The sequence below is a fragment of the Carlito syrichta genome, unplaced genomic scaffold, assembly GCF_000164805.1.
Source record: "Carlito syrichta isolate Samal-C Ts95f unplaced genomic scaffold, Tarsius_syrichta-2.0.1 Scaffold91627, whole genome shotgun sequence".
NCBI lineage: Eukaryota > Metazoa > Chordata > Mammalia > Primates > Tarsiidae > Carlito > Carlito syrichta.
This window is the reverse complement of record NW_007035723.1, coordinates 258,637-272,359: the sequence shown is the minus strand read 5'-3', so window position 1 is coordinate 272,359 and position 13,723 is coordinate 258,637. Positions and strand designations below refer to the sequence as shown.

Below are 13,723 nucleotides of genomic sequence, written 5' to 3'. Positions count from 1 at the left end.
CAGTTTCCCACGACTGCCAAGGATTTTGTTGTTGTTGATCCTCATTCTTTCCACATCTCTTTATTGGAATTCTTCTGTTTCTCCTCCCTCATTCATTCATTCATTCATTTATTCATTTATTTATTGAGATATCCTGGACTCAGGATATTTATCTTGTTTTATTGGCTTTATAATCCAGTACTGCCATTAGCTACTTTTGCACTCAAACTTAAGACATTTTTCAAAACACCAGTGCCTGAGACCCTCTCCAAATCATCTGAACCAGAATCCATGAGCAGGGCGTGAAGGCAGTGGTGTTTCCTTAAAGCTTTAAACGTTTGCTTCCCCACCTGCTTCCTCTGAAAGAAAAAAACCTTCTCCTTCGCATTGTTCTGCAGAACTTTTTCCCGCACTGGCTGTCAGAGAGCTGGTGGCAGGCTGCACCCTTGGGGCACAGGCTCTGTGCCATCTCCACCCCTGCCTCCCCGTGCACACTGCCTCCCTTCCAGCTCACCTGGCCTGCAATAGAGACCGGGACACCAGCATCCCTCCCGTAGCAGCTCAGCTGGTGTGTATTGGTGTGTGTGTGTGTGTGTGTGTGTCCCGGTCCGATGGCAGAAGCAGCAGCTCTGGCAGCCTTAGAAATTCAGGGCTGAGAAAAGCCCCGAGGAATAGACTGCCTTCATCTAGGAAGGGCTTTCTAAATGGCTTGGGGCTGATGGCTGACGGCTGTTCCTGCCATCCCGGGCTCTGCCTGCCCCAAGTCCCACAGAGTGTGTCTCTGCTGGCTGGACGGGGTCTTAAAGCGTGGAAGCAACTCTCACTCCCACAATGATTTGAACACTTGGAATGATTTGGACACCTCTGGAATCATTTTCACCGAGTGTGTAGACTTAATTCTCTCTTTAGGTGATCAACGTGGAGCCAGATAAGTTTTTACTTAAAGAGGTGGTCTTCCCGAATGAGGAAATTGATCCAATGGTGCCCTTTAGCTCGTCTCCAATTACCTCATTCCTCGATGCCAAATCAATCTCGTGATATTTTTAGAAACCTAATGGTTTCTGTAGTCAGAATGATGCCAATAATATGTCTGAAACTTAGATGAATCTGATTTAAAATCTGATTCGCGATGGAATAAAAGTTTAACCCCGAGCATACCATACCATGGCAGTCTGGATGTGGCATGGTTCTCCAACTTATGTCCTGTGAATCTGGGGAGATGTGTCTCACATGTTTCTGTTTCTTTTTGTTATTTGTTTTCTTCATAGTTTCAACCTGAATTTTCCCTAGCATGTGGGTTTTTTTTTTCTTATTGGAAACAGCTTCATTTAAAATTTTAAGAGGATTCCAACTTCTAGTGCAAGTAAATAGTGAAATCTGCAATAGCTAGGCCGGAAAGGACCCAATTTTTCACTGCAGCTCAAAGAGATACTTCCGAGACAGGTGTGTTAGAGATGCAAAGTGTTAACTCAGCACAGCATCCAAGCCAGGATGAGGAGTGTTTAGATGCCACATGACAAAAATAAATCTCTCTTCCTGGAAGAACTTTAACCTGAGAGGAGAAACAGCTCAAAGGTTGATCGTTGTCAGAGCCACAAACTTGACACCCCTCTTGATAAAAGACTTCCAGCCTTGACCCCAGGAAAGTTGCCACTCTAAAAGCCATTTGTGTATTGATCGCCTCTGAAGAAAACGAATAGGTGTCTGGGGTGAGCATCTCTGGGAAACCACGTTCCTGTACTTAGAGGAGAGTCGGCATGAACAGAGGGGACCCTGGGGCATCAGGCCTTGAAGGGTAACCCGAAAGATGCCGGAGCCCGGACCTTTGTCTTTTTTTTAGTCTCTGCAACAAGGCCAGCTTGGCGAGTGTGGTTTGAAGGAGGAAAGCTTGACTACTGGGAAACCTGCTTAATCTCCCCATCCCCTCTTCTGAAGACAGAAGGGCTGGAGAGGACTGGCCTATTCCAGAGTCAGCCCGAGACCAGGGCTTTTTGGTGGTTAAGTATTTTGGCAGCCCTACTCCAAGGGCACCCACCGCCCCCACATGTTAGTCCTATGCACACAGGATTTGAAATGAGCCAGCATTTCCTGTTTGAGGCTTAGGCTGAGGGACAGAGGCAGAAGAATGCTGGGGCTGTCCGGCTACCCAGCAGGGACAGGGGACTTGGGATTTCTGAGCCCTGAGACTCTAGACTTTGAGTCAGGCCGTCGGGAGCAACAAGGCAAGAGTGGTGGCCCCTTGCTGGCTGTCTTCCTTTTTCTCCCATGGAATCCTGCTAGGGTCATCACCGTCCATCCTTGGAGGAGAAGTGTCTTTAGAGGTTTGCTGTGTAACGGCTAACTCCGTATACATTTTTTAAGCAACAGAAATTCAGAGATTATGTATTGAGCACCTACTGGGCACTGTTCTAGGAATAATACAAAACCCTGCCCTCCGGAACAGACAGCAAGCAATTCAACAGCAACAATCATTTCAGAGTGTAGCTAATGCCACACAGGAAATGCATCCAGGCGAAGGAAGCAGCTGTCAGGTGAGACCTCTCTGAGGAAGACGCATGTGAGTTGACACCCAGCGGTGAGGGGTGAGCTCAGAGTGAGTGTTCCCGAGAGAAAGCCTCCTCTAAGGCCCCAAGGTAGGGATAGACTTGCAGGGGTTGACGACAGAAAGGCCAGTATGGTGGGAGCAGAGTGGACAAAGTTGGTGGTGAGGAGAAGACCCTAAGAGGGGCCCGATCACTCAGCATCCTGTAGGCCATGCTCTCGGCATAACCGGAAGCCTCTGAAGGGTCTGGGAGGTTGGACTGGGGAATGAGAATGCTGCGTTTTGTTTTGTTAATATCTCTAAAGCTGTTTGTGGTGAACAGTCTGTAAAAAGCGCGAAAACAGTAGTAAAGGAGTGACTTAGTAACGCGTAGCGTCTAAAGTCCTGGAAGCCCAGATGTCCCACGGCACATTTTCAGGCCCTGTGTTTGATGATCATGCTGGTCACTGCCTTTATTTCACAACGTTACAACCTCTCCACTTGCTTATTGTTTAATCATCAGAAAAGCCATTTGCTGGAATTCATTTACCTAGAAAATGTGATTTGTGCTTATCAGCTTACTAGAGATAACGTCGTGCCTCTATCGGTCACAGAAAATTTTATTTTTGCTTTCATCAGCTATGTCGTTTTCCTCCTACAGGGATCCCAACCACCCTTCAGTACCTTATCATTATTATGAGCCTTTTGGACCTGACGAATGTACAATGTACCTCTCCCACGAGCGGGGACGCAAGGGCAGTCATCACCGCTTCATCACAGAGAAACGCGTCTTTAAGAACTGGGCACGGACATTCAATATTCACTTTTTTCAACCAGACTGGAAGCCAGAATCGCTTGCTATGAATCATTCTGAGAATAAACCTGTGTTCTGAGGAATGAGCATTCCAGACTGTGATTCCAGGTACCCACTGCCTCAGACGCCGGGACCCTGAACTTTCTGAGCCACCAGGCAGGAAAGGGTAGCAGAACTGGTGGCAGAAAACAGCTTGCTCCTCGAGGAGTACAGATGCCTACCAGGCGTGACTACAACGCCACGCGGATAGTTTGCAAGAAAAAACTTCCAGAATTAATACATCCCGGTGTGTGTTGTCCCTTTCAAAGGCGTTACCTTAGGACCCGAACACTCCACTCAGTTAAACCGCCATGACTAAAAACATGTTGGATCTCATGTTTAGGACTGCCTTTGAAATCGAAACATGAGCAATTCAACAATATTAGTTGCATTCCTTTCTAGCGATACTGTGTCAAAAGACATTTTTCTATCAAATCGTTTCCTTTCCTGATCTGTAACCGTGGTCATCTGTTAGACTCCGTATGTGTGATTTGTTAAAAGCAACCTGAAAGTACGGACATGACTTCTGAAGAGCACATCTCCACTGACTTTCATAAAGCAAATGTCCAATATTTATTTATAGAGAGATTTTTAGTGCACTCTAGGCCAGTATTTTTATAGATTATGATCATGTGGCAATTTATCCTTCCTAACTCCTTAATCCTGAATGATGGTTGGAAATGGCCTAGAATTGGGTTAATGAGTTACTGTGTTCACAATGCTCACTGTTAGCATGCAGTTGGAAATCTTGTGTTGCGTTTTTTGAACTCCTAGTCTTCAGGAAAACTGTTCTTTCATAGAAAGAACAGCTATGACATTTTCTTGTGTGCAGAAAAGCTCCAAAAGGACAAAATTGAAAACCAAAACCTGTTATTAAAACAAAAAGATGCTTACAAGAAGAACTTACAGATAGCTTTCTTTAGTAACTATTTATACAGATTAACTTCTCCTGGCCCTGGTTTTCCTTTCTGCAGAAGGATGGCACTGTACCAGATGACCTCTTAGGTTTCATTCAGTTCTAAAGTTTTAAGAACCTCTTGTGGACCCATTTGAAGACTTTGCACTTAGAATGATGGTGTTCCAACTGTAACAGGAACCTTACTTGGGGGAGCCTTTTCTAGTCCCATACTACTTATCTTACTTTTACTAAAAAAAAAACAACTTCCTCTTGGGTCCCCAGGGGCTAAAATCTACCCTCCCTCCCAAACTCCCTGCTTCTCTGGAAGCACTACACACACACGCACACACGCACACACACGCACATACACACAGACATACTTCCTGGGGGTTCCTTGGTTGCAAGAGCAAGGAACCGCCCTCTTGTGAGAAGAGTCTACGAGAAGATTCCCTGTCACACAACTCATCTGATTATCCTGGGACTCGTGTGGACTCACTCACTACAGATTTTCTTAGATTCTATTCGCTACCATCCCACCCCATCCGAAGGAGTATGAAGGACTGATTTTATTCAGAGTCAAGATTAATTCGTATTATAGATTTTTATTTTAACAAGTAATGTTGTTCAAAAATATAGTCTTTTAAAAAACATGCTACTGTTTTCTCTACACGTGGCTTTTAGGAGGCATTCATTTCTTTAATGCCAGCTTTGAAAGCACCAGCGAATATTATGTCTGAAGACTGACATTGTTTTACAGCCATGACCAGGTTTGTGATTAAAGGAGGATTTCTCACATTACCACTTCTTTTCCCTTTTCTTAATTAATAATAAGATTCCCTTCCCTTACACTAACTGGTACTCTTCATTACATGGAGTATTGTTGTTGAAATGCAAACATAATTCAGGTGTTCACACAGCAAAAACAAGGCAGGTAGTATTGTGGTGTGGCTCGAGTTGTTAAAAGTAGATTGAAATGGCTGTCTGAAACATACTGGGAAGTGTTATTTACATCTTCTCATAGTTTTTAAAGGGATTGTGAATTTTATTCCAACACAGTGTCTTCCACAGCATGGACTATGAACACATCATGTTTTATGAACATGTGAAGAAGTGTCTGAATTTTATACAATCTATTTATAGACTACCTTTACAACCACTTGAAGAGATTATGTTGCTCAGATGTGAGTGGCTCCTTTGACAGTCTCTATATTTATGGAAATTTGGAAAGACAGACATAATTGGGACATGCAAGGATGTACTATATTACCTAATCTAATAATATCTCACATGTCTGTATATCATCAGCTTTTAGATTTTTTTTTAAAAGACCATCATATAGCTCCATATTATTTTTGTTTGTTTTGGTAACTTCTCCCTCTCAAATCCTCAAAAGAGCTAAAGGCAACCAAATTCTGAAAGTCTTCACTGAAAAATGTTTAAAATCCATATGTACCTAGAATATGTGAATTCTTTTTTTAATGGTATAAATAAGTATAAAAAATTACCACTTGGGTAGTGATTTTATTGCAGTATTTTAAACAATGCCTAGAATTCTGATAGATGGTGCTGATAGACCTGGTTGTGGGAAATGGAATTCTTATCTTGCCACCATCATTTCATGACTGTCAGTCTTCACACCATTTACCACCCTTAAACATAAACTCCGATGTAAAAGATGGCTGCAAAACCGCGTTTATAGACCTCACTGATTTCAACGTCTGATAGTGTCTGAAACCTAAGTCATACTCGTTATGCTACGTACCTTTTTCTTCTCTCCCCGCTGTGTCATCAGCCTCCTCCTAGCTTTTAAGACCACGGTAATGCAATACCACAGCTGGCCGATCCATGGCTTCTGTTATTTCAACGCAAGATCATTTGGCAGAGGCCATTACTATAGATAGCCATTATGGGCAAAGATACAGGAATTCACAAACAAAATCAATCACTTCAAATGGCCCATAAAAAGAGGAATTTCACATTTAATATTCTACAGTAAATATTCACCCAAGAAAGCGTACATTAAAAGAACATTAGGAGGTAAATATTCAGTGTGCTGCATGGGGGACTTAGCTGTGTGATTTCCATTACCCGTTAATGGGTGTTTGGTAGCTAAGTCCTTGTGCCGCTAACCCTGGCAGGTCCTCCTAAGGGCTACACGTAAAACCGCAGCAATTCAGGAACTTGTAAGGTCACACAGTTTCAGAGTTAGAGCTTCAAAAAATAAACGATGCACAGTACTATGCCTAAAAGAGAAATGTGTGTGTGGACTCTTGGAATCCCTCGGTTGCTACCAGGTTTGTGTATCAGATTCCAAAGAATCCCACTCAACACATATGACCTTTGTTTCTGAGCTTCTCTCCGCTGCTGATCTATTACGTTAGAATAGAGGGAGATCATCTCATTTCAAAATAAAATCTCCCCTCAAACATTTACATTGTTGATTTAGAAGCTAAATGACTGCTAGGTAAAAGTTGAAATGTTGTTAGGAATAGGACAGTGCTATTTAAATGAATATGTACCTGTTTAGTACCTGCCCAAATGTTCACCCTTGTGTCAGAGTGACCTCATTTCAGAAACAGACCTTAGATTCCACCAGAGACCTATGCTGAGAGAAGGGGCCATGTTCCTGTTCTCTTGCTCTGCAGTGTCAGGAGGTGACGTTAACACACTTTGTGTTTCATGCCTGACCCAGTCATGTCTTCCTTTCTCATTGCCTCCTCTTGAACTTCATTGTGTCTCTTGACTGTCATTTTCTCCTGACTGTCCTCTTGTGTCTACAGTGCTGCTTTTCAACCACCAGCCTTGGGAGTGGCTAAGGTCTTCCTTGTAGGTTGGTTAACTGGAGCCCTGTCTGCGGAACAGATTTGGGATGGGTCCTGCCAGAGCAATGGCCAGGGTAGGTGGGAGGATACGTCTGACTACAGGACAAGGTGTTTCAGAGACCATCCTAGTCTGCCTGAGTCTGAGGGAGGAGGGAAGGAAGGGAACTCTAAGACACAGACCTTCAGTTCTAAAATTAGAGCGGTCCCAGGCACTGGGACAGTGGGTCACCCTACCACAAGGCCACTTGAAAGATCAAAATAATAATAAGCCCTGGGGGCGGGGGTGTAAGCCAGTAGCCTAGGTTTTAGCACATGCCAGAAGGTACTTTGAAAAGGCAAGAGGTGAGCGAGTGTCTTCAGACTTAAAAATGAACAAGAGAAACCCCCATATTCAAGCCCACTCACTCCTGCCTACTCAGGGTATTGAAATGCAGATGCAAAAAAAAAAAAAAAAGGCGGAAACACTGTTCCTTTCTACTCGGTGCCCTGATATTCTGTGCTACCTTGGATTGTCTTTTGTCTTTTTATGTATGCGTCCTGTTAGTCTAATTAGATTGTAAGCTCCTTGAGGGCAGAGACTGTTTCTCCTTTGTCTCTGTAGCCCCATACCTAGTATAGTGCCTTGCACACAATAGGCGCTCAATAAATGTCCGTTGTTGATGATGACTTTTTCATGTTGACCCAGCAGACTGGTAATTGGGCATAAATATATTCTACTATTTTAAAAGTACAAGAAATGCCACGGGTTACGATGTAGTTAAATTTTAAGTGGACTATTTATAGGGTTAACTCTTAAACCTAATAACGTTTTTAATCAGCGAGCTGGCCTAGATTTGGTAGGATAACGTTGCCGCGTTCATTAGGTTTGCTAATGCTGTCTGTACTGAGCGCACAGGTGAAGCAAAGTTCAGCAAGCTTTGTGTTTTCGCTGTTAGTGAACTGCTTTGAGCACAAATTAAATTTAATATTGACAAATGTTACACCATCTGCAGAAAGGCGGAAGAACAGCTTGGGCTCTGACTTCTGTGGTTCGACTACAAAAGGAAGGCTCAAACGAGGCAAGTTATAACCTGCCTTAAACTTGACGGCCTCCTAAAGCTGCTGGGACTCCAACTGGTGGTTACTGAGGGTCTATAAAAGTTAAGGGTGTGTTGCTCTTGGAAGCAAAATGAAGCAAACAAAACACATTTGTCTCCATCAAGCAGATCCAAGATGGGTTTCCTCTCTCCACCAGCATGTGAGGGAGACGGAGAACTCTTGGGAAGAGCTGTCCTCGGGCCGAGCATCCCTGCTCCCGAATCGCCATCTGGCCAGCACCTGGCGTCCGGTTACCTCCCGGCTCCAGGAGAGGTCAGCAGGTGGGCAGTAAAGGTGAGTTTGCTGCCAGTCGGTGCCTCTCCAAAGGGCCACAATCATTCCCTTCTTGAGCATGTGGGCATCTGGAGTCCCTCGCTTTCACGATCCTCTTCCACATATTTATTTAAATGATTAACCTTAATCTCTTTTTTGTGTGTTTTTTTGGGGAGGGTGTTTGTTGAGTTTTTTTGTTTTTTGGGGTTTTTTTTGAGTTGGAGTCTTACTCTGTTGCCCAGGCTGCAGTGCAGTGGCACACTCATGGTCACCCCAGCGTCGGCCTACTGGGCTCTGGTGAGCCTTCCACCTCAGCCTTCCAAGTAGCTGGAACTACAAGCACCTGCTACCATGCCTGGCTAATTTTTTATTTATTGTAGAGACAAGGTCTCGCCAAGTTGTCCAGGCTGGTCTTGAACCCGTGGGCTCAGGCAATTCATTCAACTCGTCCTCCCAAAGTGCTGGGATTACAGGCTGAGCCACCGAGCCCGGCCGTCTTGGATTTTCTATTCACCATTATCTTGCTTTCTAAATAGTTGTATTACCTACAGATCTATCTATAAATACTGTATCATTTATTTTTACATATTTATAAACATTGTAACATTATATATAGTCTTCTGAAACTTCCCTTTTTTCCCAAAATTTTCTTTGCATGTAACCCTATTTTTGCTGTTATATAATGTCATTGTGCAAATATACCATAATTTATTTTTATCCACTCTTCTGTCAGTGAACATTTGGGTCTTCTGCTTGTTACCAATATGCACAATGCTTTTATGAACTTTCTTAGAAAGTTCTTCTAGTACATGTGTGCAAGAATGTTTAGAGTGCATAGCTAAGAATAATTGCTGGGCTAGAGAATAAAATTGTTGACATGCACAAGACTGCCAAATTGTTTTCTGAAGCGGTGAACAATTTATCCTCCTAACAGTGGTGGTCCGCATCCTTGCCAACACTTGGTATTTCCAGACTGCAAATTTTTGACCAGCTGGTGGATGTAAATTATATCTCATTATGAACCTCATTGATATTTCCATAACTCCTTGTGAGGCTCTGCATTTTTTTGCTGTGTTAATTCATCATCAGTGTTACTTCATCTGTCAGATGGCTATTCACCCTTGTCCGCTTTTTTCCTGGGTTAATTCACCTTTTATTTTAAAGAATTCTTAGCATAGCCTGATGCTATTTTTTGTTGATTTTATGTGCTATAAATATCACCTTCCAGTTTAAGGCTTATCTTTTCTTTTTCTCTATGGCGCCTTTCAAGGAACAGTTTTTTGTTTTTTAATTTCAATGTAGTCATGTTTTCTATCTTGTATGATTAGAGCTTCCTATTTCATAATTCTTCTACTGTTCCTGGTCATTAAGTATTTTACTATGTTTTAGTCTAAAAATTTCCAAGATTTAGTCTTTCACACGGAAGTCAGGGATGTATTTTTTTGTATGATATGAGGTAGAACTTGCTTCTGTTTTTATTTAGTTACCAGTTAGCCCAGCCAGCATTATTTACTGAAGAATTTGTTTTTCCCTAGTGATCTGCAATCAAATTTCCATATACAAGGAAGGACTCCCACAAAAACGGAATCTGTTTATAAAAAGTTGTGTATTTATTCTTATATGTATAAACTTCAGTCACCTTCAAAGTCTTCTCTGTTTGATGCAATACACCTACTGAGATGATTTTTCCACTGCTCAAAACAGTTTTTGAACTCATCAATTTTGATACTTTTTAGTGCTTCTGCCATTTTTTGTTTCACCTCTTTCATGTTGACGAAAAGTCGCTTGGGGCGAGATTGGGTGAATAGGGAGGGAGGGGCACGGGGGTCATGCCACTATTGGACAAAAACTGCCGAACACTCAGCACAGTGTGGGCGGGTGCACTCGTGAATCATCCACTGTGAAATGGACACACGTGCTGAAAGAATGTCCAAAAAATACCCATTGAAGCCAAGCGCAGCCTCTCACAACACCCCTAGCTGGTGTACTGATGCCAGTGAGTTGGGGAAGCCTGTACTACAAGGAGCTGACCCTCTAAAAGATGATTCTGGGTTTTGGGGGTCCCCCTTCTATGTGGGGATTTATTTCTGTTCTTTGTGCTCTGTTCAATTGTCCACCCCTGTACTAATTCCAACCACAAAATCATAATTACCTTAGCTTTTATAATCAATCTTGATATCTTGTAGGGCAGTTTTCCCTCACCTTATTCTTCTTCCAGAGGAATGTCTTACTTATCCTTTTTTTAAGTCACTGATTTTTACTGAAGTATAGTTTTTATGCAGTAAGTATGCAAATATCATATATATAGATTGATGAAATTGTATATACCTATATCCCCATGAAACCATTACCGAGATCAAAATATGGTGCACCCTAGCACCCCAGAGGCTCACGCAGATTCTCCTTCCGTCAGTCTCCCCTACCAGGGCAGTCATCATTCCAACTTCCATCAGTGGCAATTGACCTATTTCTAAGTTTCACGCAAATGAAATCGTTCAGAATGTCCTTTTTTTGTATCTAGCTTCTTTGAGTCAAAATTATGTTTGCAAGATGTATCCCCATTGATGCATGTAGCAATAGTTCATTTTCCATTGCTGTATAGTATCATATTGCATTAGAGCTACTTTCTAGTATTGATGGTCTTTTGAGTTGTTTTGAGTTTAGAGCCACTATGAATACAGCTGTTATGTACACCTCGTACATGTATTCTGAGGAGCTATTTTACTCTTTTAGGACTGTTATAGCAAAAGACCATAAACTGGGTTGCTTATACATAACAGAAATTTATTTCTCACAGTTCTGGAGACGAGAAGTCCAAGGTCAGGGTGCCAACGTGATCGAGTCCTGCCAAGAGCCCTTTTCCATGGCGCCGACTGCCATCTTCAAGTTTTATACTCACACAGCAGAAAGACAGAAAGAGGGTTCTTTGAAGTCTCTTCTTATAGGGTCACTAATTCTATTCATGAGGGCTCCAGCTTATGGTCAGATTATCTCCCAAATTCCCCACATCCTAATACAGTCACCTTGGGGAATAAGCTCCAACCTATCAATGTTTGGGGGGCCAAAGACTTTCAGTCCATAACAGTGGACAATACTGCTCGTTGTATTGGTTAAATGGCAATGAGTCGAATTGCTGAGTCACTGGACACCACCAGTGCTTGGCTGAAGTCTATACTAAAGCCAAGCAGCTTTCCAAGATGGTTGCATCAGTTTCACATCCACCAACAATGACCGAGAACTCCACTGGCTTCCCATACCTGCCAACTCTTGGTATTGTCAGTTCTCATGCATTTAAACCTTTTGCTAGCTATATAATGGTATCTCATTATGGTTTTGGATTTATATTTCCTGGATGAATAATGATGCCAAGCATCCTTCCTTATGCTTATTGACCATTTGCATATTTTCTTTTGCGATATATCTGTTCAAAGCTTTTGATCATTCTTATAATCGGGTTGCCATGTTTTTTCTTATTGATAGGAATTCTTTATATAGTCTTGATTTCAAGTCCTTAGTTGGATATATGTGTTTCAGTGTATGGCTTGCCTGTTCAATGTCTTAGTTGTGTATTTTGATGACTAAAAATTTTCAATTTTAATAAAATCCAGTTTGTTGCTATTTTGTGTATAGTATATTTTGTGTCTTATTTAAGAAATGTTTTTACCTAGTCCAAGGTCATGACTATAATCTCTTTATGTTTCCTTCCAGAAGCTTTTTGTTTGTTTGTTTCTTCTTTTCATATTTGGATTTATGATCCACCTAAAATTGCTTTTTAGTAATAAGAATTGTTTTTATTATAGAGGTGTGGAGTACAAGTAAGGATTAACTATACAAGTAGGCTACATTCTGGTGAAGTTTGGGCCTCCAACTGGCCCTCACTTCCCCTGGTATAGAACAAGGTACCCTTTGTGTCTTCACATATTGCCCCCACCAGCAGTGCCAAGCAACTGCCCATCCCTCCCTTGAGCTAATGTGATTAATGTTCAGGTCCCACCTGGGAGTAAGAACATGGGGTATTCAATTCTTTGCTTCTGTGATAGATCACTGAGTATGACGGTTTCTAACGCCACCCGATTTGCTGCAAAGTCCATGATTTTGTTGTTTTTTTATGGCTGCATAATAACTCCATCCATCGTGTATATGTAGCACATTTTCTTTATCCAGTCCATTTTTGATGGGTAGTAGGGTTGGTTCCATGTTTTTACTATTGTGAATAGTGCGGCAGTAAACATGTATGCAGGTGTCTTTTTTGTAGAACGATTTATGTTCCTTTGGGTATATTCCCAGAAGAGGGATTGCTGGATCGTACAGAACAATTTTTAATTCTTTAAGGAATTGCCACGCTGCTTTCCATAGAGACTGAGCTAGCTTACACTCCTACCAACAGTGTAAAAGCATTCCCGCTTCTCCACATCTACACCAGCATCAGTTATTTCTTCTTCTGACTTTCCTTACTGGAGCTAGGTGGAATCTCACTGTAGTTTTGATTTTCATTTCTCTGGTGATGAGTGAGGCTGGAAATTTTTCATGTATCTGTTGGCTGCTTGCATGTCTTCTTTTGAAAAGTGTCTATTCATTTCCTTTGCCCACTTTTTAATGGGGTTGTTTCCTTCCTTTCATAGTTTGAGTTCCTTGTAGATCCTGGATGTTAGGCCTTTGTCAGATACATGATTAGCAAGTTTTTTTTTCCATTCTGTGGGTTGTCTTCCCACTCTCTTGATGGTTTTTTTTGCTGTGCAAAATATTTTCAGTTTGATGAGGCCCCACTTGTCTATCTTAGCTTTTATGGCACTTGCTTCTGGGGAGTTGGTCAAGAATTCATTGCCTACTCCAATAAATTGCTTTTGAAGTATAGTGTGGGTAGGAGTCAAGTTTTTTTTTTTTTTTCTTTTCTTTTCTTTTCTTTTAAGGTATTCCAACGGGCACAATGCCATTTATTATAAGTACCACCCTTCCTCCACTGAATTAGAGTGGTGCTTTGGTGATAAATCAGGTTATCATATACGTGTTGGGTAGTTTATTGACTCTGAATTTGGTCCCATTTTTTATCCTAGTACTGTAATTATTGTAGCTTCATAGGTCTTGAGATCTAGAATTAGAAGATTTGCAGCTCATTCATCTTCAATAACTTTCATTTCCATTGTTTTGTGTTTTTTTTTCATTTAAGTTACTTATCTAATGAACAGCAATAACTTACTTTTCTTTTTCATCCAGTCTGATGAAGGATATTTTTACTGAGCACTGCATTCTACTTTGACAGGTTTTCCTTTAGTACTGATACCATTCCATTGTCTTCTTGT

The 13,723-nt window shown here is 41.7% G+C and overlaps 1 protein-coding gene across 2 annotated transcripts in view; it reads left to right on the top strand.

Moving 5' to 3' along the window:
- Positions 1 to 12,055, top strand: part of ST6GALNAC5 (ST6 N-acetylgalactosaminide alpha-2,6-sialyltransferase 5) — a 26,626-nt gene extending 14,571 nt beyond the window's left edge. Inside the window, exons 3-4 of one of the 2 annotated variants that reach the window (XM_021713116.1) lie at positions 8,279 to 8,444; positions 11,221 to 12,055. In XM_021713116.1, coding sequence (XP_021568791.1) covers positions 8,279 to 8,444; positions 11,221 to 11,505 — 451 coding nt within the window. In that variant the 3' untranslated portion in view covers positions 11,506 to 12,055. Of the gene's footprint in view, positions 1 to 3,161; positions 4,252 to 8,278; positions 8,445 to 11,220 lie in introns of those variants that run through there. The other variant, XM_008059704.2, reaches the window with a different exon arrangement.
- The last annotated feature ends 1,668 nt before the right edge of the window (positions 12,056 to 13,723 follow it).